Here is a 26,956-nt window from a genome sequence, read left to right on the forward strand (position 1 = left end):
TGGAAGATGGGATGCGGTGTAACCTACATCTATGCTCCAGGGCCACGGTCACGCATACTTGGCTCCAGCAAGCCATCTGTCATTCCCTTTGAGGTGAGAGCTGTTCGGACTCAGTACTGCCAAAACAGCTCGTAGGAGGGTCATAGGGCTTCTTAGGGAGCAGCGCAGGGGAAGAAATGGGGACAGGGACCCGGCATTTGGGAAACCTCACTACAGCACAGCGCGGTCACAGCAGCGGAGCTGGGGGACGATCGCGCCAGGCTGCGGGCTGAGCGCCTGCGCAGTGTGTGCCTCTCTCCCCTCCCTCCCCCCTCCGCCCGCCCGCCCAGGCAGCGTCGTGGCGCGCCGAGTCCTCGATCGCCAGGCCCGAGCGCCGAGCTCGGCTCTGCCCGCCGCCGCCGCCCAGGTTGGACTGTAGGGGGCGCTGCGACGAGCTCGGCGGACGGACGGACGGACGGACGGACGGACGGAGCGCTCGGCTGCTCCGGATTTCCCGTTACTCCTCGGCGCTGCCGACTCTGGAAGCTCGCGGTCGTCCGGCCGCCTGCGTCATGAAGCTGCGGGTACGGCTTCACAAGCGGACCGAGCCGCTGGAGGTGCCCGAGGCCGAGCCGACGCTGGGGCAGCTGCGCGCGCACCTGGCGCAGGCCCTGCTGCCCGGCTGGGGGTACAGGTAGGCGCGGGGTGCAGTGGGAAACGCCCGGCGGTCACGTGACAGCCCCCCTTCTCCTCCCCCCACCCCCCCCCGCCACTCTCTCCCCGCGGGCGTGGGTGCCCGCGCCGCTCGCTCGGCGGCCGCTCGCTGGGCCGGGTCCTGCCGCCGGCGGCGAGCATGGCGCAGCCTCCCGCGGGCGCCGCGGCGCTCCCGGGTGAGTGAGTCGTCGGCCACTTCCGCGTTGGCGGGAAACGGAAACCCGGGAGAGCTGGGAAGAAGAGACGCGGGACGCGCTTGGGGCGGGGGGCGGGGGGCACGCCCGCCGGCGGGCCGCTGCCCCCGGGGAGCTCGGTGCCCGGCTGGGCCGAGCGGGTCACGGGTGCTCGCAGTTGCAGACTCGCCCTTGCCATCGGGGGCCGCCGCCCTGGGGCCACCCTCGTCGTCTGCGGCGTGCGGGGGGCGAGCACCTTGGCTTTCCCCCCCGTGCGGAGTTGTATGGTGGGAAGGGCTGCGCTCCTGTACGCGCGTTCCTGGGTGCGATGTCGCTTGCCTTCATCCTCCCCCTCCCCGCCCCCCAAAGTAGAGACATCACCGACCCTGGAGAAGTTTTTAGTTTGGGAACTAGCCGAGAGAGGACCGGATTCGGTGATCGGTTTACGGGAGCTGCAGGTTGAGGCTCGCTTGTCCAGAAGAGACTTTCTGGGAACAATAAATCCGTGGCTCAGAGGGACAGTGTCAGGGCGATTCTTTTCAAATACCCAAGTAGTGAACTTGGAATTTGTGTACGCTAAGAAAAACAGCCACTGCAAAGAAAGATAAGCCATGGGGCATGTTAGGCGCATTGTTCAAAAGAACGCTTTCCCGTTAACTGGAACCTTTTTTTTTTTTTTTTAAAATGACCTTTATAAGCTTTTGCTTTTATTTTTAGGGGATTTAGTAAAAGGACCCATGTGAGGACTCCTCATCCTTTTTTTAGGTTAACTTTTAAAAGTGAGCCTGCTTTCCTCCACATTAAAAAAACAAGAGACTATTAATATTAAACATAATTGTGACATTGCTTTTTGTCAAGTTTTTAGTGTTTTTCACATTGACAGTATTACCCCTCATTTTTCACAATTCTTTTTTTAATGCATTTCCATATAAATGCACTTACATATTTTATTTTATTTTTTAACTAAGGCTGATCTTGAAAGGATGACCCAGTATGACTGTATCCCCAAGAGCCCAAGTTAGTTTTCTTTCAGGCTTGTCTTTATTCAAGTCTGTAAAACTGGTTAGCTGGAAGATATATAAGTCTCAGCTTGTGAGAATAAGTTCGTTCTTCTGAAAGTTTGTTCATTTGATAATACACAGACAGTTTAAAAATGAGTCCTTATGACACTGTCATGTTTAAAGTGTCTTTTCTGAGCAAGCAGGTTAGATCTTGGTCAAAAAAGTCATTTTTTAAAAACTTGATGTTTCTAGCATTTCATGCTTTGGTGAAATGCAATGCTGTCTCCTATGTAGTTTCAGAAGACAGAACCTTGGAAAACAACATTTAGTTTTCCCTTTTCAGAAGTGGAGGAAAAGCTGACATTTTCCCTTTTCTACAGACAGATACTTGAATGTACATTGTACTTTGAAAAAATCTTTCTCTACCAACAAATGATACTTAAGAAATTGTTCATTTGAGGCTTTTTGCCCCCCCCCCCTTTTTCTACTGGAGTTGGATGGTGTTATCATGAGTAGCTGGCAGACTTTCAACTTTCTGTTTGTCAGAACATTTTGAAAATGGAGCAGAGCAACTTGTTTTGTAATGAGTCATTTTTCTACCAAAGATGCTTTTATTGGTAATGGACAAACATGAGGGCCTAATTGACCCTCAGTTCAGCCCCGAGCACCCACATAAGCAGCTGGCCACGGCAATATGCAGTCCTGTGGGGAGTGGAAATGAGCATCACTGAGGCTTCCCTCATCAGCCATTCAGAGAAGTGGCAGCCCCAGGTTCAGCGAGAGACTCTGTGTCACTGAAGTGAGTAGGCGAGGGAGAGAGGATGACACCTGACGTTCTCTTCTGGTTCCATGTGCCCATGAGCAGAACTCACGCCACAGATGCACATATGCAAAAAAAAAAAAAAAAAAAGTATGTGTGAAAGAAAAGTGAATTACTTGGAGAACTTTTCAACATGTAGCATTGTCAAGAAATGTAATACTACAAGGTGGCGCATGTGTTTGGAGTTCATTTGCAATGGCTGTAGGCCCTGAAATGCCCCATTCTCTCTCTCTCTCTGCTTGAAAATAAATATTTTTTTAAAGTGAAAAAAAAAAAAGAAATGTAATGCTAACTTCTCAAAAATGTAATCCGATTATAGCACTGCTGAATGTAACTGTCTGAAGTGTTTTCTAGTGGTTTGTTCACTACTCTTTGCCACAGTGCATTGAAGCACAGCAGCGTTTGCCCCAGGTCAGTCAGTCTGTTCTACAGAACTAATTCAGGCTTGTTTTTGCTCTAAACAGTGGGTGTCTGAGTTTGTCCCATCTTCCACATAAAACATGATTGGCCATCAGGAGAAGTATACTTGCACTTATCAGTAGGAGGTGTGAGTTTGTTTATCATCGACAGACACTATCCAAATTTATGACTGAATATTCATTTAGAATGTGGGTCTGGTGCTTTGGAACCAGCGTAAGCACACTGTCTTGTAAAGTCCTTGAACAGGCTCGTGTTTCACTTGCTTGGTGGTTGCATTTATTCTACAAATACTTTATTTGCCAAGTTTTAGAGGCATAGTTTTGAACTGAACACAGGAGATAGCTAATCTTTGGAAACTTTTAAGTGCTTGTAGTGGGGAAAACAGAAAATAGGATAAATTCAGTGTTCAAATAGTGGTGAAGATACAATTTCATCAGGTAGGGTAAAGTGTGCTGTAGGCTGGGGATAGGCTCTGTGAAGAGGTGACATTTGAGCTGAGACTTGAATATCCAGGAGCCAGCCATTTCAATACCTGGAAGAGAAAGTCGAGGACCAACGTGGCAGTGGAGAGTGACCTTGTTCTCAGATGATGGGTGTGAGAGAGCATGGTGGGTGAGCAGACGGATGGCGTGAGGGGCTCTGGGAGAAGTGGGAGTGGAACGCTCTAGTGTTGGGCATCGGCGGCCATGTGAGAAATTCTACTCCAGTCCAAACAGAACACTGTGGGCTTTCAGGAGAGGAATAATGTGATGTGATTTGTGCCTTAGAAAGAGTATTTCTTTAAACTTTGCTATCATTTATAAGATAAACACTGCTTTATGTAACACTAAAGGGAAAGATGCTGTGAATTCTAGACCGATATGTCATTAAACTTAAATGTCCCAATTGCAAGGATGTCAAAATCTATAAAATGTATTTTAGAATTGATAAATAGATGTATTAAAGGTAGGAACCATACTTTAACTCCTTGGCTAAAGTTTTAGCTATTAAAAATATATAACTTAGGCACAAATGATAAAAACAAATAACTTTTTATTTCCTTTTTCCTCTATTACTTCTTGTAGGGTCATACCATGTACTTATGTGTCTGTTCCAAATGTATTACTTGGGCCAGTGTGACAGGTAGCTCTTACTGTCCTTATCCATCTTTCTTGGCAGTTCTGATACCCGATTTGCAATTACATTGAACAACAAGGATGCCCTCACTGGAGATGAAGAGACCTTGGCTTCGTATGGGATTGTTTCTGGGGACTTGATATGTTTGATTCTTGAAGATGCCATGCCAGCACCTAACTTACCTTCATCCACAGATTCAGAGCATTCCACACACCAGAATAATGACCAACCTTTGGCCGCCAGCTCCAGTCAGGCCGGCGTCCCTGATGAACAGCAGAGCGATGCGTTACAAGGACAGGCTGCCCAGTCTGATGTCTGCAGTGATGACAGCATGGTGCGTACCAAAGATGGACATGGGAAATGGAGCAGCTAAGTCGAATTGACGCGTGGCCTGAATGGCGCACTAGTCAGGGTCATCAGCACCAGTGAGTTGTCGGTCGCTGTTCTAAGTGTCTGGACAGGTATTGGTGGCACACCAATTATTGAAGTCCGTGCCTTTTACCTGCTTGCTTAGATACTCCTTTGGATCAGTTGTCCCTTAGCGCCTAAGCTGATAATTGCTAGTGTTTCTGCTTCATTTATTAAGGCTGTGTTTGTAGCCCAGTTGTTTCCAAAGGATTTGCTGGACTGTTAAGTTGCCACCACAGACTCTGCATGTCCAGCGTAAATTTGGAGGTGACGTGTACCTGTGCCCCTCCTCCCACAGGGGCTCTCCTGTTCTGCCTTGAGTGGCACTGTTGTTCCTTCTCCCTTACTGTGTGTGGGTTGGCACATTCTTGCCACAATGTGCATGTAGAGGTTAGAGAACAACTTCTGGTTGTTGGTTTTGCCTTCTGCCTCATTGTTTACTGCTCCAGTCACCAGGCTAGTTGGTCTGCAGGTGTCTGGAGAGTCTCCTGCCTTTTATGTGGGCTCTGGGGACCTGAACTCACATACTCACACAGGACAGCGCTTTATCCACTGAGCAGATCATCTCCCTAATCCCCTCCTGTGCCTTTTAACTCCCCCTATCAAACCCATTAGCAAGCTTTGTCGGGTTGTCTTTTCTGTCACAGGCTGCCAAGTGTTGCTGTCCTCAGTCTGCCTTCTAAGTCCAGCTTCTTACCATTGTTCATGAGGTAGTCCCCAGCTGACCAGAGAGAGGCTCATTATTTTGGTGCTGAGACACACCAAATACGTCTAGTTCAAGTGTGTCATTTCACAGCAGAGAGGTCACTTATGTCCTCTTCCTAGTTTTCAGGGCTTTCTGGAAAGGTGCCTCTTGCAGTCCGGTTTGCATTGCTGGTAGAAATCACCCAACCAATAGCAGCTTCTGGGAAAAAGAGGTTGATTTTGGCTTACAGGCCGAGGGGAAGCTCCACGATGGCAGGGGAAAACAATGGCATGAGCAGAGGGGGAAAACATCACCTCCTGGCCAACATATGGTGGACAATAGCAACAGGAGGGTGTGCCAAACACTGGCATGGGGAAACTGGCTTTAACACTCCTAAGCCTGCCCCCAACAATACACTGCCTCCAGGAGTTATTAATTCCCAAATATCCATCAGCTGGGGACCTAGCATTCAGAACTCCTAAGTTTATGGGGGACACCTGAATCAAACCAACACAGTGCTCCACCCAGGCTGTTGAGTGAGGGCCATCTTCTCTTTGGGGGACCAGATTACAGTCCCTTTCTTTCTCTTCCACATGTGCATGTGAAAGGGCACAGCCAGGTGACCATGAATCTGGTGGGCTCCACTTTGCTTTTGTTGTCTGCTCATCCTGTGTGTTTCTTCTCATCCTCCAAGGACCTTGCCAGTGATAGCCTAGTCATTTCAAAAATTATCTTTTTCTTGTCTTTTCTTTCTTTTTTTTTTTTTTGGCTTTTGGTTTTTTGAGGTAGGGTTTCACTTTAGCTCAGGCTGACCTGGAATTCATTATGTAGTCTCAGGATGGCCTAGAACTCACAGTGATCCTCTTGCCTCTGCCTCCCAAGTGCTGGGATTAAATGTGTGCGCCACCACGCCTGGCTTTTTTTGTTTTTATTTTTTATTTTTTTAATTTTTTTTTGTTCATTTTTATTTATTTATTTGAGAGTGACAGAGAGAGAAAGAGGCAGATAGAGAGAGAGAGAGAATGGGCACACCAGGGCCTCCAGCCACTGCAGATGAACTCCAGACACGTGCGCCCCCTTGTGCATCTGGCTAACGTGGGTCTGGAGAATCAAGCCTCGAACTGGGGTCCTTAGGCTTCACAGGCAACTGCTTAACCGCTAAGCCATTTCTCCAGCCCTGTTTTTTGTTTTTTAAAGAGAGAGAGAATATGGGCACACCTGGGCCTCCAGCCACTGCAAACAAACTCCAGATGCATGTGCCACCACCTTGTGATCTGGTTTATGTGGGTCCTGGGGAGTTGGACCTGGGTCCTTTGACTTCACAGGCAAGCACCTTCATTGCTGAGCCATTTTGTCAACCCCCAAAATTTTCTTTGTATAAAAATCTTGGAGGCTGGGTGTGGTGGCACATGCCTTTAATTCCCACACTTGGGAGGCAGAGGTAGAAGGATCACTGTGAGTTCAAGGCCACCCTGACACTATATAATGAATTCCAGGTCAGCCTGGGCTAGAGGAAGATCCTACCTTGAAAAAAACAAAACAAAAAGGGGGGAGGGCTGGAGGGATGGCTTAGTGGTTAAGGCATTTTCCTGCAAAGCCAAAGGACCCAGGTTCCATTCCCCCAGGACCTTCGTTAGCCAGATGCATAAGGGGTGTGCATGTCTGGAGTTTGTTTGCAGTGGCTGGAGGCCCTGGCATGCCCATTTTCTCTCTGTCTTTCTCTGTCAAATAAATAAATTTAAAAAAAAATCTTTGGAGCTTTAGAGATCGCTCAGTGGTTAGGGTGATTACCTGCAGCGACCTAAGTTTGATTCCCCATTGCCCGTGTAAAGCCAGATATACAAAGTGGTTCATGCATCTGGAGTGTGCAGTGGCTAGAGGCCCTGGTGTACCCATTACCTTTTTTTCTCTCTCCTTTCACATAAATAAATAAAATAAAATATTAAATGAGTATCTTTGGCAGGTTGGGTGTGGTGGTGCACGCCTTTAATCCCAGCACTTGAGAGGCAGAGGTAGGAGGATCGTTGTGGGTTTAGAGGTCAGTCTAGAAGTACATAGTGAGTCCCCGGTCAGCCTGGGCTAGAGTGAGACCCTATTATGCAAACAAACTAAAAAACTTCACAAGGATCTCATTTATTATCTTCCCTTTTTTTGTGGGGCACAATTTTTAAAATGATATTTATTTATTTAGTTGTGAGAGAAGTGGAGAGAGAGAGAGAAAGGCAGATAGAGGATAAGTGAGCCAGGACTTCTAGACACTGCAAACAAACTCCAGACGCATGTGCCACTTTGTACATCTGGCTTTATGTGGGTACTGGGGAATTGAACCTGGGTCCTTTGGCTTTGCTGGGAAGTGCCTTAACTGCTAAGCCATCTTTCAGCCCCTGGGGCATAATATTTAAAATACTAATACATATTCCACTTTTGCTGTTTTTAATGTGTGTATTCTTTTTTTTTTTTTAAATTATTTATTTATTTATTTGAGAGCGACAGACACAGAGAGAAAGACAGATAGAGGGAGAGAGAGAGAATGGGCGTGCCAGGGCTTCCAGCCTCTGCAAACGAACTCCAGACGCGTGCGCCCCCTTGTGCATCTGGCTAACGTGGGACCTGGGGAACCGAGCCTCGAACCGGGGTCCTTAGGCTTCACAGGCAAGCGCTTAACCGCTAAGCCATCTCTCCAGCCCAAATGTGTGTATTCTTATCACCTCAATTTGATTTGTTTTATGTTAACATTGAATCATAGCATTAAATAGAGACATCCTAAGAGGTACTTAACATGTTGATAAATTGTGAAATTATTTCAAGATACGTAGATTTTAATTTATTTCACAAACTATTTTTGTAGCTGTTGTGGGCTTCTGCTTCATAGCAGCAGTCTGAGAAGTGAATAAGGATATTTGATTACATATTTAAATCACATTTCTGAGTCTGGATTTGCTCATGGGCTCATTCAGAGTAACTTAGAAGAGCCCATTTCCTTTACTTCTGTGTACTCTAAAAATCATCTGATACTATGAAGCTTTTGGAAATTCTAGTGAAATTAATGGTGCCTCAAGGCAGTATTTTCAGTCCTGAATGCACAGTGTTTTGTATTGTGAAAAATATTAGCATGGAAACTAAAATGGAACTCATAAATAGTGTCTGAGGTTCTTGAAAAAGTATAACCTCTTAATTTAACATAGAAGGAGCCTTAGAAAAGGAAAATAAGTAGATGGAGAAAACAAAAACAGAGGAGAGGAATCTTGATTTTCTTATTTCATCGTACCACGGAGTTATCTTTAATGACAACTAGGGATAACTTACCTGTGTCAGACCCAAGTGCTATCCTCATGCAGTTTAGTCACTTGCTGTAGTCTTGTAAATGGCCTGTGGCAGAATGACCTGCTTAGGGAGGTGGTGCCCACCAGTTTTTTAATTCCCACACATGGGAATAGTGTGATAAGTACTCGCATCAGAGTGGCTCAGCAAATGACAGTGGTTCTTGGGGTTTAGGAGCAATGTTTGATAAGCCCACCAGGGCATTTAGATGTCTTATATAATTGGCAGCTTAGGGTAACACTTCTAAAATTTTTCTACATATCCTCTGCTCCACACTACTGCCAGTACATCCTAAGTGGCCACTTGGGCATAGGCATGGAGGAGAAAGGCCATTTCCCTCTATTGCTCATCTGTGTATTTCCTTGAGACAGAGTCTCTTCCTCAGCCTGGAGCTGCTCCTTTCCATCAGTGAGCCCTAGTGATTCTCTGTTCTCTGCCTCCTCAGGACTGGAATTAGATGTGTGTGGTCATGCCTGGCTTTTTATGTGTATGCTGGGGAATTGAACTTGGGTGGTCTTGGACCCTCTTGCTTAAGTAGTAAACACTTAACTACTGAGCTGTTTCCAATGCCCCAATACTAAGTATTTTTTAGTGTGATAGTTTCTGTTTGCACAAATCCCCCAAGCTCCCCCCCCCCAAAAAAAAACCCCCAAACCAACCAAATAAAACTCATCTTTTATGACATAGCCTGCTAGGTATTAGAAATTGGCATTAGCCTCGTGTGAGTGTGTGTGTTTTGAGTCAGGTTTTCGCCATGTAGCCAGGCCTTGAACTTGCAAACTCAAGATTTCCTTCCCTCAGCCTCCTGTATGCTGGAATTAAGAGTTTCATGTCTCCGTTCCTGGCCAGTTTTGAGGTTTTAGCATGTGAATTTGATCCTTCCATAGCTAGTAGGCCTGACATCCTCAGAAATTTTGAAAGAATGGTTGTCAGCTCTGCCTCTTTCAATTCCTTCAATTTTTCATTCATATTATATAGTTTTAATTTCCTTTGCTCCCCATTTTGTTGGAAATACAACCTTAAAAAGAAGAAACATGTGCTTTACATTAAGAGTTGGAGCACAAGTCTAGGAAATAAGCTTGAAACAAATCAGTGGAGTAGCTTGGTTTTTTGAAAGCATGTTTTACATCTAAAAAGCCTTGGACTGTGAACCTCAGGATCTGGATTCATTTCAGTCGTATAAGCTGGTAACCTTGAGCAGTTATTTAATCTTTCTGAGTTAAAATTATGGCACCTATAAAACGGCAACCTCATCTCCCTTGCCTGCTTTATAAGATCATAGTGAGGCACAAATGAGAAAATGCTTGGAAAACAAAAACATGACACTACAGTGTCATCCTTTAACATTTATTCAAGAGTCATTTGTTTAACGTACTGTGTCTCAAGTACTCTACTGTGGTTACAAAATGGGTGACATAAGTCTAATCCCTTATAAGCTTCTCCTCATGAGGAGTTGAAGATGTGTGGTCAGTGTGTTGAGGTGTAGTAACCAAAACTCTGGCAAGTCTTGGTGGTCTCTTTCAGCTGTGTTGAAGAAGTGGGATATTGTAGCAGGGAGGAAAGAAGTGACAGGAAGTGAACGAGATGAGGAGCCAGGGATAAGGCGGGGAAGGCCTTGTATGCTTAAGAGTTTGGACTTGTTTTTGTAGGCCTGCATTCTTCAGCTTGTTCTGAAAAGCTTGTTTTGTGAATTCTGTAAGTATCACAGAGATGTTAAATGTTGGTGAAGAATGAAAATGTATTCTAGTTAAATGTTACATGCACATTACTATAATTTCTTTTTAGACTTCTCAGAGCTTTTTGTAAAGGGTGAGATTGGAGAGCTGCAGCATGTAGTATTTCCCCACTTGACTGTGTACCAACTTCTTTCCCAAGAATTTCTCTGGATATAGTCTAAGGCATGATCATAGCCTGTCTTGAGGAAATCTGGTGAGTTTAAAGCTGGGACATATGGCATGATCAGACTCAATTGCCAGGAAGCTGGTAGCAGTGAGTTCAGAGTTCTGGAAGACAAGGTGGAGGCAGGGCAAGAGGCACATGATGAGAGTCTGAAGTACCAGTGGCCTAGGAAGGCGTAGGAGGGGCACCTTTAGAGATATTCAGGAGTGACTTTGGTGGAAGTTTGAAGACTGAACAGGCTTGCTGTGGTTATCCGTTCAGAGTACTTAAGGATGAGATCTGGGTTTGTAGCCTGTCAGCTTGAATTAGTGGAGGTATGGGATTCAGGACACAGGGTAGGTCTCAGGCTCATTTACTTATGCCAGCTCCCTTGAGATGCTTTATATTTCTGAATCCCATAATATGCTTTGACTTTGAGAATCCCTATTCACTTTATGTATATATATGTGTGTGTGTGGGGGGTATATATATAAATAAATAAATGGATGGTAAAAAATGTGTTAAATGAGCTGTAGAGATTGCTCAGTGGCTAAGGAGCTTTCCTGCAAAGACTAATGACTGGCATTTGTTTCACTAGTACCCGCATAAAGCCAGATGCACAAACTTTGTAGTGGCTAGAGGCCCTGCAATGCCCATTCTCTGTATTTTCTCTCTCTCTCTGTTTACAATTAATCAATAAAAATTCATATTTTTGTCATTTTCTTCAGTTAGGGCCTAGTCAAAATGTTGAGGCTGAGACCATTCACGATGCTGTGGAAGTGGAAGAGCCCGCAGGTTTCTGTCCGTCAGAGCCGATGCTGTGCAGTGAAGCGGTGGAAGGACAAGTGCCGCACTCCCTGGAGACCCTGTACCAGTCAGCCGACTGCTCTAGTGCTAGTGACGCCTTGATGGTCTTGGTGCATCTCCTCATGCTCGAGTCGGGTTACAAACCTCAGGTGAGTTCAACAACTCCCAAACCTGACGAGGGTGTATCTTTCCCACTGGGTCCCTTTGCCACTCAGGTGTTGCGTTCCAGGTTCCTTCATTGAGTGGGGTTGGTTAGTGAACACTAAATGCCAGACTCAGTTATGGGTTAGAGTAGGTACTTGGTAGATGTGCCCTGCTAGTGTTCCTTCTTCATTTCTTCTTCATTTCCATTGCACTGTTTGGTAGCACAGAGATGGTGGTCAGTCTGGTTTAAAAACACAAAAGTGCCGGGCGTGGCGGCGCACGCCTTTAATCCCAGCACTCGGGAGGCACAGGTAGGAGGATCGCTGTGAGTTCAAGGCCACCCTGAGACTCCATAGTGGATTCCAGGTCAGCCTGGGATACAGCGAGACCCTACCTCGAAAAACAAAACAAAACAAAATAATGAAAACACAAAAGTTTATATATGATAAGATGGAGTGAGTGTGGGCTGGTATGGCTAGACTCACTAGGTTGTCTTTTCTGTTGATGACTTCTTGCTATAGCTGCTTATCTTCACTCAGCATTTGATAAGATCGCCCAACGTCCAGTGTGTGCTTTGTCCCTGCTCGCAGCGTGCGTGCGTGGTGTGTGTGCGTGTGTGTGTGTGCGTGCGTGCGTGGTGTGTGTGTGTGTGAGATTCTTGTTCTCAAGTTGCCACAGTTTGAGGATGGCAGAGATAGACGTGGATATAAGCCATGGTAGAACATTAGATAAGTGCTGTTTTTGGTTTTCTGAGGTAGGGTCTTGCTTTAGACCAGGCTGACCTGGAATTCACTCTGTAGTCGCAGGGTGATCTTGAATTCATGACAGTCCTCCTACTGCCTCCCTAGTGCTGGGATTAAAGGCGTGCGCCACCATTCCCGGCACATCAGTTTAGTTCTAGGAAATACACTCGCACATATAGGGTGCCAGGGAGTCACAGAAGAGGACATTAGTGAAGAACTTCTCAAACTGACTAAGGATCTTTTCAGAATGAAGATTCTGACTTAGTATAGATGGAGCTGAACTTTTGCATACTCCTGCACAGTTCGTGCTTCTGGCCTGCGGACCAGAATAATTCCTTGCACGGCTGCACATGCCATGCACTGAGCCAGGAAATAAGTGTACAATAATAAATAGAAAGGGGACAGAATGTTAGGAATAGAAGAGGGAATGACGATTTCTGAGAAGGGCTTTATTAAAGAACAAAAGAAGCAGTATTTGAGCTAGTCTTGGTAATGTGGCTTTGCTAGGGAGAGATGTTAGTGTGGTGGTTTGCATAGAAGAGATGGCCCCAATATATTCTGTTGTTTGTTTGTAGTTTGCATCTGCAGCCACCTGGCTGGAGGCAGTATCACTGGTGGGTTTCAGATTTCAATCTAAAGATATGCAAAGTGTGCCTAGGTGGAGTTCCTGAAGTGTGCTGTGCTGTGTGGCTTTTGGCTTGTACTTCTCTTTCTCTCTGCTTGGGCCTGTGAAGGCAGGCCAGCTTCTTCTGCCATTATGGAACTTCCCCTGGATCTGTAAGCTTCAATAAATATCCCTTCCTTCATAACTATGCCTGGTCTGGAAGTTCATCTCAGTGAGCCTAAAGCTGTCTGCTACAGTTAGTCTTTGAAGAAGCCTTATTATGATGTTATTTTACCTGTTTAACAAAAATTTTGACAGAAAAATACTACAACCTATCTTCCATTACCAGCAGTATTAATTAATGTGACATGTTTTGTTAAAGGGGGCTGTATCTCTAAACAATTTAGGAACCTTTTGTTTGTTTTTTTTTAGTGTCATGCCTTCATTTCTTTCTTTCTTTATTTTTTTTCTTTTCTCATTTCATTTCTCAGGGGACTGAAGCCAAAGCAGTGTCAATGCCCGAGCTGTGGAAGTCGGGCGGCGTGTACAAGCTGCAGTATGCGCACCCCCTCTGCGAGGGCGGCTCTGCCCTGCTCACCTGTGTGCCTTTGGGAAACCTGATCATTGTGAACGGTAATTGTGCAGCCCTGTCCCGGTTGCTAGTGTAGGCATCAAACACATGCACTTCTCTCTAAATGTTTTATAGGCACTATAATGGCTGGCTATTATGGTAGAGTTTTGGGTTTATTTAATTACTAACCACTGATAACGTGTCTGTAGGATTAAGAACACGAGGCTGGTGTTTATTCAGGCACTCCTAGGGCATTCCTTCTTCTTTGAGGTCTTGGTCTTCATCATATTTTGTTCTATAGGGAGTTGACACAATGGGAGTGACCTGAGTTTTATTATATATGATTTTGTTGAAGAATTATTTTTCTCTTTTTTATGCCCATCTCTGGATGGCTTTATTTTTAAAGTGTTGACCTTGGGTTGTAAGGTTGAACAAGGTTCCCATTTATCTAGTTTGGCATCTCTGTGACCAGCAGCACACAATCACTGCTAGGTTCTGAGGCCTTAGTATGTGTGTGCTTGATCTACCCCACCCTCCACCTTTGGAAGTCACTGAACACAATTTCTTGTCTCACTAAGAAGATGCACCCCGGTGGCAGTATATCCCACCTCTCGATTTCATTTGAGCTCAGATGTAGCTCAATTTTTCCCAACTACCAGTGATTCCTGGAATATTCTAATGATTACATGTACTGAAGACCCACTTAAATGACCAGGATGTTCCATTTTTCTTCTGTTTTTGTTTAGTTTTAGATTTTTTTTTTTTTTTCCAGGTATGGTCTCACTGTAGCCCAGGCTGACCTGGAATTCACTATGTAGTCTCAGGGTGGCTTTGGACTCTTGCAAATCCTTACCTCTGCCTCCCAAGTGCTGCGATTAAAGGTATGTGCCACCATACCTGGCTAGTTTAGATTTTTTGAGACAGGGTCTCATGTAGTCAAAGTTGCCTTCAGTCTTTCTATTTCTACCTCCAGAGTGTTGGGATTGTAGGCACATGCCCCCATGCTCAGCTTATTTTATTTGTCTTTTGGATTTTTTAAAAAATTATTTATTTATTTATTTGAGAGTGACAGACACAGAGAGAAAGACAGATAGAGGGAGAGAGAGAGAATGGGCGCGCCAGGGCCCCCAGCCTCTGCAAACGAACTCCAGACGCGTGTGCCCCCTTGTGCATCGGGCTAACATGGGTCCTGGGGAACCGAGCCTCGAACCGGGGTTCTTAGGCTTCACAGGCAAGCGCTTAACCGCTAAGCCATCTCTCCAGCCCTGTCTTTTGGATTTTTAAGGTAGGGTCTCGCTCTAGCTCAGGCTGACCTGGAATTCACTATGTAGTCTCAGAGTGGCCTCAAACTCATGGTGATCCTCCTACCTCTGCCTCTTGAGTGCTGGGATTAAATGTGAATGCCACTACACCTGGCTGTTGTGTTTGTTGTTTTTGAGGTTAATCTTTTCAGCTAGTTAAGTTACTGTTTATTTTCAGTGTAGCTAATTGTGTAGCAGAGGGCACGCTGCCTTATATCAGGGATTTTCTGCTGAGATGGAAGTGAGGTAGAGACTCTGTCACCACAAGCAACACGTCTTTCTCGCTTCCTGAGATCTTGTGTTGGAAAGTTTCTTTTTCCTGCTAAAATTTACTTTGAAGGATACTGACTTAAAGTATCTTGATCTTTGAAATAGAAGGTAGTTGCAGGTCCTGTGTTATGTAATTTTTTATTTTCTTTTAAACCACAGCGTCTTTGCAGTGTTATTTACATGTCCCGCAGATTCAGCTCTTACAGCTTCAGCGACGCTGTTGGAGTGTGGCTGCACGGTGGCATCAGGACCCTCAGCACTCCTTCAGTTTGGCAGGTGTAGCTTTGAGTTGGGCATAACTGTACCCAGAACGTCAATAGTTTCTGCCCTTACCTAGTCATCCTGCTATGTCATGATACCACTTAAAGGTTGAAGTTACCAAATAGTGATGTGAGGCTATAATTTTTACTTCCATTTCTTATGTAAGTAATGTCATGCATATAATCTCTCTTTACTAAATGTCTTGATGATTTCTTATTTTTTGATGTGTTGTTCTTTTATTATTCTTGACACATTAGTGATTTGAAGGCTTATACATAGCCAGTCATCCCAGGCTTGAGTCTGAAAAGGAACAGTGTGTCCGTAAACCTTTCCTTCACCCAGGGTGTCCTCCTTGGTGCACACGTGCATGAGCCCATCACTGGCTCTTTCATGGGACGAGATGAAGTGCGTCTTTGTACACAGGACTAAAATTGAACCCTCTGGTGATGTCAGGATACTGGTCCTTGGTGCCCAGAGAGTAATGATACTGTGAGAACTAGCAGGATTCTTTTAATGAACAAGGATTGGCCATTGCTGATGGTTAGATAAAAAAAAAAAAAAAAGTATTTTTAGTGACTTAATTAGAAATAATGGTTTCATTGTATTTACCTGCATCTCTCTCAATTACTGATAAGCTGCTGTTGGTGGTACTGAATGGGTTTAATATAAAGATGTTGTCGTCTTTAAGGGTGCTGCTTGAAAGTGATTATTATTTCATGAAAGGTTTACAGTTTTGACCTTGCTCTGAGGGAAAACATAGGCACAGAACAGTTTGTTTGAAATAATGTGTCTTTAGTATATTACAGGCAAGGAAATGTAGCCTATATTAAAAAAGGAAGCGATTGGTGAAGTGACAGTAAATTTTCATCATCTTCCTTTTGTCTATTTATAGCCACACTAAAAATCAACAGTGAGATTAAAAGTGTGAAACGATTGCAGCTGCTGCCAGAAGCCTTTATTTGCACCGAAGAACCAGGTGATGTAATCATGACTTAACTTTTAGAATGAAGCCTTGAGAAGGGTCACTCAAAAAATACAGAAAACTGACAGATACTGTTTAAAAGGCTGAACATTTCTATATGAGGTGAAAGCAAAGTCTGAGACAATGATACCTTCTAAGAATTAAGAAATTTTGGGCTTGTATAGCTCAGTGATAGAGTGCTTGCATGTGTGAGATTTCAAGTCTCATGTCTAGCACCAGGAATACAGGGGGAAAAAGAGCATAGATGCTGAATTATATTTGCAATGCTGGTATAACGCTTGTGTACAGAACAGTTCACCATACTTTGCTTCTCCTTCATAGTTTCTGTGTGAATCTTTGGAGATTGTATTTAATTAGTATAGACAAAACCTAGATTGTATTTAATTAGAATAGAGAAGATCTGCCCTTCATGGAGATGATTCAGTGAAACTTTCTTATTGAATATTACTGGAGGAAAAACTATTCAAATACTTTTAAATATAAATTTGATATAAATATTACTATTGGGTGAGATTGGAACTTGCTTAGGAAGTTGTATTCTAAGTATGGTTTTGCTTATGTTCTATAAAGTTACAAATTGGCTTAAAAAAGTTTTTTTCTTTTTGAAAATATTTATTGTTTCTCACTTAAAACCCAAACTGTGAGAGGCAGCCAGAGAAGAAGTGGAGTGTAGAGGGAAACCAGTTTATTTTTTCCCTTTCTGTTTTGTACTGAACACGTACCGTTAAAGGATGCGATTCCCTTTAATACTCACAGTAAACTTAGGAGGTAAGTATTAAGATCTAGGTGAGAATGCTGAGTATAGGAAGGAGATAGAGTTTATAGCAACATCTCTTGGCAAGGCTGGCTGTGTCCTGGTCATTGCTTTGAAGGCTTACTCTTGTTTGAAGAGCAAATCAGCTGTTGACAGACTGACATATGAAAATTAGTGGGAAAAAGAGTAGCAGAACACATGTTTATAAGGCTGTCTAGATGGACGTAGATTCAGAACTTGGGCACTAGCTGAACTGAACATTTAAAGTCTTTCTTATTATTACTCCATCAAGGAGCCTTTGTGGGTTAGAATCCCTCCTCCATGATACCCAGTCACTCTACCCAGTACTAGGGATTGAGCCTGGGGCCTCACACATGCTAGGCAAGTGCTTTACCACTGAGCTATATCTCCAGTGGCCCCAGAAGTTGTAATACTGTAAATATACTACATATTTATTTATATACTTTAGCCTTTTGGGAGATTGCAACCATTGTAATAGCTGGGGAAGTTTTTAATCTCCCAAGGACCAGTATTTGCCCCATGGAGTGTTATTGCCCCTGTTGAGAATGTATGTACTACCTGTAAATCTGCAAATGTGCTTTTTCCATTAGGATCAGAAGAACTTGAACTTCCTTGGCTACAGCACTGTATCTCAATAGCAGGGAGAAATCTTGCTGCCCATTTCATACTGTAGGACACAGGTCTCGAAGACGTTAAACCACCTCCTTGTCATAGGCCTTGTGAATGGAGAGGTTTAGGGTCGGATGGGAGATGTCTGACTCCAGTCTTTAAAGAACAACTTTAATAGAGATTTAACTCAGGTTCCTCCTCTTCATCTTGTTTCTCTTCTAAGGCAAAAGGAAGTGAAAGGAAAGGCAGAAAGTTAATATCTTTGTCTAAGCTTATAGACTTCCATTAAATATTTTTAATATGGTACTTTTTAAACATTTTATTTATTTATTTGAGAGTGACAGACACAGAGAGAAAGACAGATAGAGGGAGAGAGAGAGAATGGGCGTGCCAGGGCTTCCAGCCTCTGCAAACGAACTCCAGACGCGTGCGCCCCCTTGTGCATCTGGCTAACGTGGGACCTGGGGAACTGAGCCTCGAACCGGCGTCCTTAGGCTTCACAGGCAAGCGCTTAACCGCTAAGCCATCTCTCCAGCCCTAATATGGTACTTTTATGTTGGGTAGGAATATGCTGTTATTTGTCAAGGCTTTTTCATTTTATTGAGGCTTATAGATCCTAGGAGATAGTACTAAGTACTGTTATTTACATAAGTCCTAATTAAAAACTTACAGACTGTTGAAAGAAAAAATTTAAAGAAAATTGTTCTTCACATTTGAAAGAAGACCTTGAACTCAGTTGATTTTGTATGTGGGTTTGCACGCATGTTTCTCATGTGTGCATAGAGGTCATCGGATGATCTCAGTTGTTGCTCCTCAGGTTCCATTCACTTTTTTAAAAAAATTGTTTATTTTTATTTTATTTGAGAGTAACAGATACAAAGAGGCAGATAGAGAGAATGGGTGCGCCCAGGCCTCCAGCCACTGCAAACGAACTCCAGACGTGTGCGCCCCCTTGTGCATCTGGCTAATGTGGGTCCTGGGGAATCGAGCCTTGAACCATTGTCCTTAGGCTTTACAGCCAAACGCTTAACCACTAAGCCATCTTTCCAGCCCGCATTCACTTTTTTTGCAATATGATATGTGTGTTCGTATGTGTGCACGAGCATATGGAGGTCAGAGGACAGCCTTGAGTGTCATTCCTCAAGTGTCTTCTTTGTGAGATTGGATATCACTGGCCTGGATCCCACAAGTTAGGCTATATAGGCTCCCCATTGAACCTCAGGGAGCCACCTGTCTCTACCTCCAGAGTGTTGGCATTACAGGTGTTCTGTCACCACAGCATTTTAGGTGGGTACTGAGGATCAAACTCATGCTTGCCAAGCAAGCACCTGTTTAAATGAGCTGTCTCCCCAGCCCAAGTTTTATTGTTAATGATGCCTCTGTCTAGACATCAGATTTCAAGCTTACGAGCACAGGTTTACAGAACAAAAAAATTTAACTACATTTTTATTTTTATTATTTAAATTCATTTGAGAGAGAGAACATGCACCACTGCAAACAAACTCCAGATGCATGCGCCACCCTCTGCATCTGGCTGTATATGGGTACTGGGGAATTGAACCTGGGTCCTTAAGGCTTTGCAGGCAAGCACCTTAACCACTGAGCAGTCCCTCTAGTTCTGTATAGCTTTTCTTCATTCTTATGGACCAAATTATAATGAGCATGCTATTGTTAAGGTGCAGTATGTAAATCTAGAATGGCGAGGACGTGCACATAAACTCCTGGTGCACTGGGCATTGGGCATTGAGCCGTATGTGTCAACAGCTCTTTTCTGGTGCAGTGGTGGTGAGCAAATGTAAGGGTCAGACGAGTCTCTGTCTACCATGGCGTACCTGGTAAAGCACAAAGCTGATGTGGGAACTGCAGGGCCAGCTTACTCATGCTCCACATGTACGTGGACTTGCGAAACACTTGAACTCGAGTTAAAATGAAGTCTAACCGTGAGGGCTGGGTTCGCGCCCCAGTACTGGCAACTCTGGTGATCAAGGGACCGGCTGACCGTACTTGCTTAACAGTCATTTGGCACCTGGCACACTTAGGTCTGTACTGACCCTGCTGTACCACTTCTGGGGTTTGGGACAATCTCTACTTTTTTTTTTTTGTTTGTTTTTTGAGGTAGGGTCTCACTCTAGCTCAAGCTGACCTAGAATTCGCTGTGTATTCTCAGGGTGGCCTCGAACTCAAGGCGATCTTCTACCTTTGCCTCTGGAGTGCTGGGATTAAAGGCGTGTGCACCACCACGCCCATCATGTCCTGACTTTTAAAAGGGTACCATAGGGGCTGGAGAGATGGCTTAGAGTTTAAGGCACTTGCTTGCGAAGCTTAAGGACCCAGGTTTGACTCCTAAGAACCCGAATAAGTCAGATGCACAAGGTGGCATACACACACAAGGCGTCACAGGGGCGCACACATCTGCAGTTCAGTCGCAGTAGTTAGAGGCCCTGGTGTGCCAATTCTCTCTCTTATAAAAAAAATTAAAGAGAAGGGGTCACAGTACCTTTCTCTTAGAGAACTGATTTGAGAAGCTTGAAAAATGCTTGGCACTTCGGTGATAAGTTCAGTTATTTTACTGGGCTCCAACCTCTGTAGGAACTGTTCCCCGTTGAGCTCAGTGCCTAGAATAGACTGATCAGTGAGTCTTAGGCAGAGGTACACGTCTCACAGTATTTTCTTTAACAGTTGTGGCCTTGAAGATAATTAAGTTGAGCCCATTTATAATAGTTTGATATTCATATCTTGATTCAGTTGTGTGAGTCATGCTCTGTGCTTCCTGTTCTCTACGACTTTTAGCTTCTGCTTGTCCTTGCAGGAGTTGTTTGTGAAGATTTGGCACTTGGGTTGGTTTGATGGAAGTAGAAGACAGACACCATTTCAAGTGTTTCCACTTGATTTTGTGTTTTGACTTTTAATTTTCAAAACTCATTCTAGGGGAAGATGCAGCTAAGGTGTACAAAGATCTTCAGAAGCTCTCTCGCCTCTTCAAAGACCAGCTGGTGTATCCTCTTCTAGCTTTCACCCGACAAGGTAAGAGATGATACATCTCATAGGTTGAATGGCCAGAAGGCATAGCCAGGGTACTTAATGTGCTTCTGTTCTTTAAGACTAAGCTTCTGTGTTTTTTTTTTTTTGGCGGGGGGGGGGGGTTCGGGGTAGGGTCTCACTCTAGTCCAGGCTGACCTGGAATTCACTATGGAATCTCAGGGTGGCCTCGAACTCACAGTGATCCTCCTACCTCAGCCACCTGAGTGCTAGGATTAAAGGCGTGAGCTACCACACCCAGCTCATGTTTTTTCTTTAAATGTTAGCCTATTAATCCAGTTTCTCTTAGTGGTTTCTAGTGTTTTTCCCCCCACTAGCTTTCTAGTGGTTTTCCTCCCACTTTAAAATATTTTATTTATTTATTTATTCATTTATTTATTTATTTGAGAGACAGAAAGAGAGAGAGAGAGAGAGAGAGAGAGAGAGAGAGAGAGAGAGAGGGAGAGGGAGAGGGAGGGAGAGAATGAATGAGATTGGGTATGCTGGGACCTCTAGCTACTGTAGATGAACCCCAGACGCATGTGCCACCTTGTGCATATGGCTTTACATGGGTACTGGGGAATTGAGTTTGGGACTTTTGGCTTTGCCAACAAGCACCTTAACTGTTAAGCTATATCTCTAGCCTTTTTTCCACTTTTTTTGAGACAGGGTTGTCTCACTGTAGGGCAGGCTTCCCTTGAACTCATGATCCTCCTGGTTCAGCCTTCCCATCATAGCTGGCTTCGATAGCAATTTTTTCCCTGTATCATAATGGTTGACATGATTCAATGTAAGGCTGTGAATTGGAGGTAAGGAATATCTCTTGTACTTTAGTATTCATAGTCTGGCACATGATCAGTGTTTAATAAACATAAATAAATAATGTTTACCTATGAAGTGGGTCTAAGTTTTTCATTTTTCTTTTTCTAAAACCAGTTATTGGGTGTTCTAAGCCAGGCAGTTTGGATTTTTCATGTGTTTGTGAATGTTTAATGCTAGTAACATTGAAATTGATTTTATTATCCTCTTTTTTATGGGTGAAGCACTTATAATTCAGTAAGCTTTGTAATTCTCTCAAAACACTTTTATTAGCTTTCTGTTTATTTGTATTGTGTTAAGAAAGTTTAAAATAAGAACAGGTATCTATCTCTCAGTCATGCATATGTGGGGTGTGGGCTTGTTCTGGCTAAAAGATCTTCATTCAGGACATGCTATTCCTGAGCCAGAGGCACCAGAGGGAGACACAGCCAGAGACCCAATTTTGTGTTGATCCTTACAGCTTTGGCTCAGAAGTCAGATGTGTCACTTCCACTCACATTTCACTGGAAGGGCAAGTCAGAAGTGGCCAGCCCTGATGATAGTGGTTGAAAGTATAATTATGGAGTAGGGAGAAGTTGAGAACTGTGATATAATTTGACCACAATCCTTTAGCCAATGAACAGTTTTAGACTTACACAAATAGATACATGTTTTTTTCCTGTTTGTATGCAGGGAAGTAAATATTTTTGCTTGAAGTTGTATGGTGCCTTGACTGTTACCTTCATAGTTCTCCTCTTCAGTTGGTGAAGAGGGAAAGGGGATAATGTAAATTTCAAAAATTTAGGTATGTCTTCTGTTTCTTTGCTAGTGTAGAGTAGTATCATTGCAAGGAAGCTAGTACAAGTTGAACACCCATTATTTGAAAATATGAAATCTAACATTGGCTTTAAAAAATTTTGTTTGTTTGTTTGTTTATTTATTTGAGAGCGACAGAGAGGAGGAGGCAGAGAGAGAGAGAAAATGGGCATGCCAGAGCTTTCAGCCTCTGTAAACGAACTCCAGATGCGTGTGCCCCCTTGTGCATCTGGCTAACGTGGGTCCTGGGGAATTGAGCCTCGAACTTGGGTCCTTAGGCTTCACAGGCAAGGGCTTAACTGGTAAGCTATCTCTCCAGCCCTAACATTGGCTTTTTGAGGGCCAACAATTTCCAGAAATCTTTGGATTTGGGACTTTCAGGCAAGGGATGCTCAGTGGGTAAATTCTATGAACATACTCAAATCTCACAGTCCTAAATCTGAAACACTTCTAGTCACAAGCATTTGGGATGAAAGATACTCAGCCTGTATTAATGAATGATTTTTACTTGACTTTGGGATGTCGTCTGTTTTCTTGGCTTTGCTCAGAATCTCGTCCTCTTCTCTGCCTGCTCACTGTCAGGCAGCAGTGATCGCACGTCTGTGCTTGCGGTGTGTCAGACACCGTGGGAAAACTTGACGTACTGACACATTAAGTTCTCACAATAGCAGTGAGGTAGGTGGTGTGTAATATTAACCCATTTTATAGATGAAGGATTTGAGTTAGAGTTTAAATCACTTGTCCAAAGGCATGTAGTGGCAGTGGCAGGAGTTGGAATCTGTTATAAAAGTAAGTGGACTTCCCATTTGCTTTGGTTGAGCAGAAGAATTTTGTTACATCGAATATTGCTTGAGATGAGGTCATTGGAAAATACTTGGTAATTGTCACAGTTACTTATCTCATCTGTATTTCAGCATGTTTGGGGCCAGGGATGTAGCCCCACGGCCTAGCCTGCATGAAACCTGGCTTCAATCCGTAGTCTTTCTACAGAATGTGAGGGTGTGAGCGCTTAGAGTTTTTGAGTAAGGGGTAATTGAGCGAGCCCAGGGTTGACAATTTGTTTTAGATGATGCACCTGTTACCTCTTCAGTTGATGAACATGTGGGGAAACCGAGGTTCTCTTAACTTTGGGACACCTGTTTTCTTTTCTCTTTGTTTAGCTTTGAACCTTCCAGATGTATTTGGGCTGGTTGTTCTCCCACTGGAGCTGAAACTACGGATCTTCCGACTCTTGGATGTTCGCTCTGTCCTGTCTTTGTCTGTGGTCTGTCGTGACCTCCTCATTGCTTCAAGTGATCCACTGCTGTGGAGGTTTTTATATCTGCGGGATTTTCGAGGTAATTTATCTAATGACATCCGTTAAAAAGAAAATGATTTTTCTTACATAGTTGCTGTGGTGTTTTCAGTTTTTTTTTTTTTTTTTTGGTCAGTTTTGCTTTGTGCTCTGAAGGGTAAGGAACAGCTTCTGAGTAGTGACCTTATGCTTTGTGACCATTGCCTGTGCCACGGAAACCTACTGCTCATAATCTCATGCCCTCTGCCATGTGGATAACCCCTCAGAGTAGATATGTTGTTATGCCAGGTTAGACACACAGAAGACAGGTTTATTACCTCGAACGACCATTACTTCCCTGAATCTCACCTCTTTCTTGCGAGGGCAGGGTGATCTTCACTGCCTGGCACTACCTGGTGATTCAGTATTCAGTATCTGACTTAGAAATGACCTGCATTTCTACCCTCCTTCCTTGGCTGGGGTTGGTGTTGGGGCCAAGAGCACAGCTCACTTTTGGAGTGCTGCTGCAGCTGGTTGTGACCTAGCGATCACATTGCACTGAGATTTCCAGATCAAGGCCAAAGAAACCAACTGTGGAGTTTTTTTTGGTCACCACTAAAAATCAATGTTTTTCAAGCTGTTTCTTTATGGTGGGTCATGAAATTAATTCAGTGGCTCATTTTACAAAACAACAAATCATAATAGGAAACAAAACAAAACAAAACAAAAAAACAGCACTTACTAGCACTTACACCTCCATGAATCCAAAATTGAGACTATGACTGTCACAGTTGCTTGCAAGTCACAGTTAAATCATTGTCAAAAGGAAAGATAAAGTGAACCTCAGATGTGGAGCAAGTGACAAGGAGTAGGCTGTCCTATGCGTTTGAGAGCAAATGCCCTTTCTGTTGCAAATTCACATGTGCCCAGTCTTTCATCCAGATTGTGGCTCGCAGCTCAATAGGTTGCATGTTCTTATAAATACCATGTGAGGTTACAGCCTTCAGAAACCGACTGCCACCCTGATGTGGTCGTTTGTAGAGAAGGCTCTTGTCATTAGACCTAAAATTGACTGGTTCTGCTCTCCTCACGTGTTCAGGCTCAGTAAGCATGTCAAAGTAGCTCTGCGCAGGGTGCACTCTCAGAACGTGACTGGTTAGCTTGACTTCCGGCAGTAAGTGTGGGCTGTGATACCAACACTCAGAGGCTGTTGTCCAGTTAGATGAGCCAGAGGGAGAAGATGCACAGGTGACCTGTGACTGCAGGGACAGCAGCCATGTGGCTGCCCTCCAGAATCCCTGAGGGTCACTGCTTGAATCACCAGGAAGGGCAGAGCAGTGAAGATCACCCTGACCTCGCAAGAAAGAGGTAAGTGAGATTCAGGAAAGTAATGGTATAGACACCTTGTGTTCCATTTTATGCTGAATGGGGAAGTCTCAATTCTGTAGGACAAAAGCCCAAAATTTAATGCTGGGTAAATGAAGTGCTTCTTAATCTTTTTGTTTGTTTGCTTTTCTTTTTTAGATGGTACTGTCAGAGGTCGAGACACAGATTGGAAAGAAGTACGTATTTTTAAATATAAAGATTAATGTGCATGACTCAGAAATAGCTAGTGACCTAATAGTGCAGGTTTTTTCTTTTATTATGATGTAATAAGTATGCTCATCAAATTTATTGCTGAATACTACTAAATGAAAATGTTTTTAGTTTTTACTTTAGACTTAGTCTTTGTTTTCTTTTAATTACAGAGAAAATTTTTTAGTATGATTTCATCTTAACTAACATACAACATCTTATTTATTTTTCTTTCAAAAAACATCTGAGTTGTCTTAGTGCTGTTGGTCTTCAGCTGTCAGCTAGCTGGCATAGTTCTTCATGGAAAGAAAATGTGTGGCTTTGTGTTCAGAGGGCTACTGTGAAGAGATCTGGACTGGGCTGAGAAAAAAACTCATTGGGGTGATGGACTGCAGAATAAAACTCAATGAAAGCCCTCAAATATGTGCAAAATACAGAACACCATTCTTGAGTATATGCCATACCTTAAATACTCACGGAGTTTTTATTTTAAATTGAGTAAGCCTAACGTAGTTCAAAAAACTAAGTGTTGCTCTTCTACTCTTTCTATACCTGGACTTTATAGATTTCAAGATATTTTCAACAAGTATTTAAATTTCTACTTAAAAAATGGTCAAGCTAAGATGGCCTGTTGGTTTGGGTGTTCTGTATTGCAGTCTTAAAACATACATGACACTCAGTTAATTCCCCCTTTGGACTTAGTGTGAACTCAGCTTGGCACAACCACTCAGTGACCGTGCACAGGAAGGCCTCACTCGCCTGCTTGTGGGGCTGCTGTGCTTGGGGGGGGGGGTTGTGGGGGGTGGCTGTGTGGGCGGAGTGCAGGGGACCAACACACAGTGGCAGCAAGGTGGGACTTGGGGGAGCCTTCAAATCACTTACCATGTCTTGATTTTCTTTTCTTTTCTACAGCTATACAGAAAGAGGTACATACAACGGAAGGAAGCTCAGAGAGCGCGGCACGCGATGTTCCTGCCACCCCCGTCCCACCCGATCCCATTCTATCCCAACCCCCTGCATCCCAGGCCTTTTCTTCCCAGCTCACTCCTTCCTCCAGGAATTATTGGTGGTGAATATGATCAAAGACCAGTATTTCCTTGTGTTGGGGACCCAATCACTTCACTCATCCCGGGGCCTGGGGAGACACCCGGCCAGTTCCCTCCACTCAGACCACGTTTTGATCCAATTGGCCCACTTCCAGGACCTCACCCCTTCTTACCAGGGAGAGGTGGCTCCAACAACAGATTTCCTTTCAGACCCAGCAGGGGTCGGCCCACCGACAGCCACAGCCGGCTACCATTCATGTGATTGGTACAGAATCTCACCCTGGAGCTCAGCTCTGTGGATGTGTTTTAAGCCACAGATGCCATCTCCTCAGGTGCTGATCTCTAGTGTCATTTCCTGATTTGGTGGTGAGAGATCACTCCCAGAGCCTGTCAGTAGGTGTATTTATTTATAGCTCCAGGGCGCTGAAGCTGAAGTGACTCTGTTTCAGGCAAGGTTGCCAAGAGAGTATTTGGGTACTGGTTTCCTGTTCTGCATTCCTCAGTTTGTTCTGGGTTCTTCTCTAGAATGGAGCTTGTGATACTGGTGTGATGACACCCTGTGCCAGGTTAATAAAGAACAGATGAATACAATCATGTGGCTGTCTTATTACAGATATATCTGATAAACAGAACAGATTCATAGGGTTACATGTGTGTGTGTGTGTGTGTGTGTGTGTGTGTGTGTGTGTGGAGAGGGGGTGCAGAGAATGGGTGCCTCTAGCCACTGCATATGAACACGTCACATGTGCCACTTTGTGCACCTGGCTGAAGTGGGTTTTGGGAACTCAAACCTGGGTCCTTAGGCTTCGCAGGCAAGCGCCTTAATGGCTAAGCCATCTGCAGCCTAA

At 44.1% G+C, this 26,956-nt stretch overlaps 1 protein-coding gene across 4 annotated transcripts; it reads left to right on the top strand.

Annotated features, from left to right (window-relative positions):
• The first annotated feature begins 458 nt into the window (after positions 1–458).
• Fbxo7 (F-box protein 7) lies at positions 459–26,699 on the top strand. 4 transcript variants are annotated; one of them, XM_004650251.2, is made up of 9 exons: positions 459–673; positions 4,266–4,557; positions 11,244–11,471; positions 13,305–13,446; positions 16,109–16,192; positions 20,511–20,606; positions 23,375–23,551; positions 25,012–25,049; positions 25,975–26,699. In XM_004650251.2, the coding sequence occupies exons 1-9, from the start codon at positions 552–554 to the stop codon at positions 26,368–26,370; spliced, it is 1,575 nt and encodes a 524-aa protein (XP_004650308.2). In that variant the 5' UTR covers positions 459–551; the 3' UTR covers positions 26,371–26,699. The 4 variants fall into 4 exon arrangements, with proteins under 4 accessions (XP_004650308.2, XP_045008638.1, XP_045008640.1 ...); XM_045152703.1 differs by lacking the exon at positions 459–673 and adding an exon at positions 816–869 and having other exon boundaries at positions 4,418–4,557; XM_045152705.1 differs by lacking the exon at positions 459–673 and adding an exon at positions 855–869.
• The last annotated feature ends 257 nt before the right edge of the window (positions 26,700–26,956 follow it).

Source organism: Jaculus jaculus, chromosome 6, assembly GCF_020740685.1.
Source record: "Jaculus jaculus isolate mJacJac1 chromosome 6, mJacJac1.mat.Y.cur, whole genome shotgun sequence".
Lineage (NCBI taxonomy): Eukaryota > Metazoa > Chordata > Mammalia > Rodentia > Dipodidae > Jaculus > Jaculus jaculus.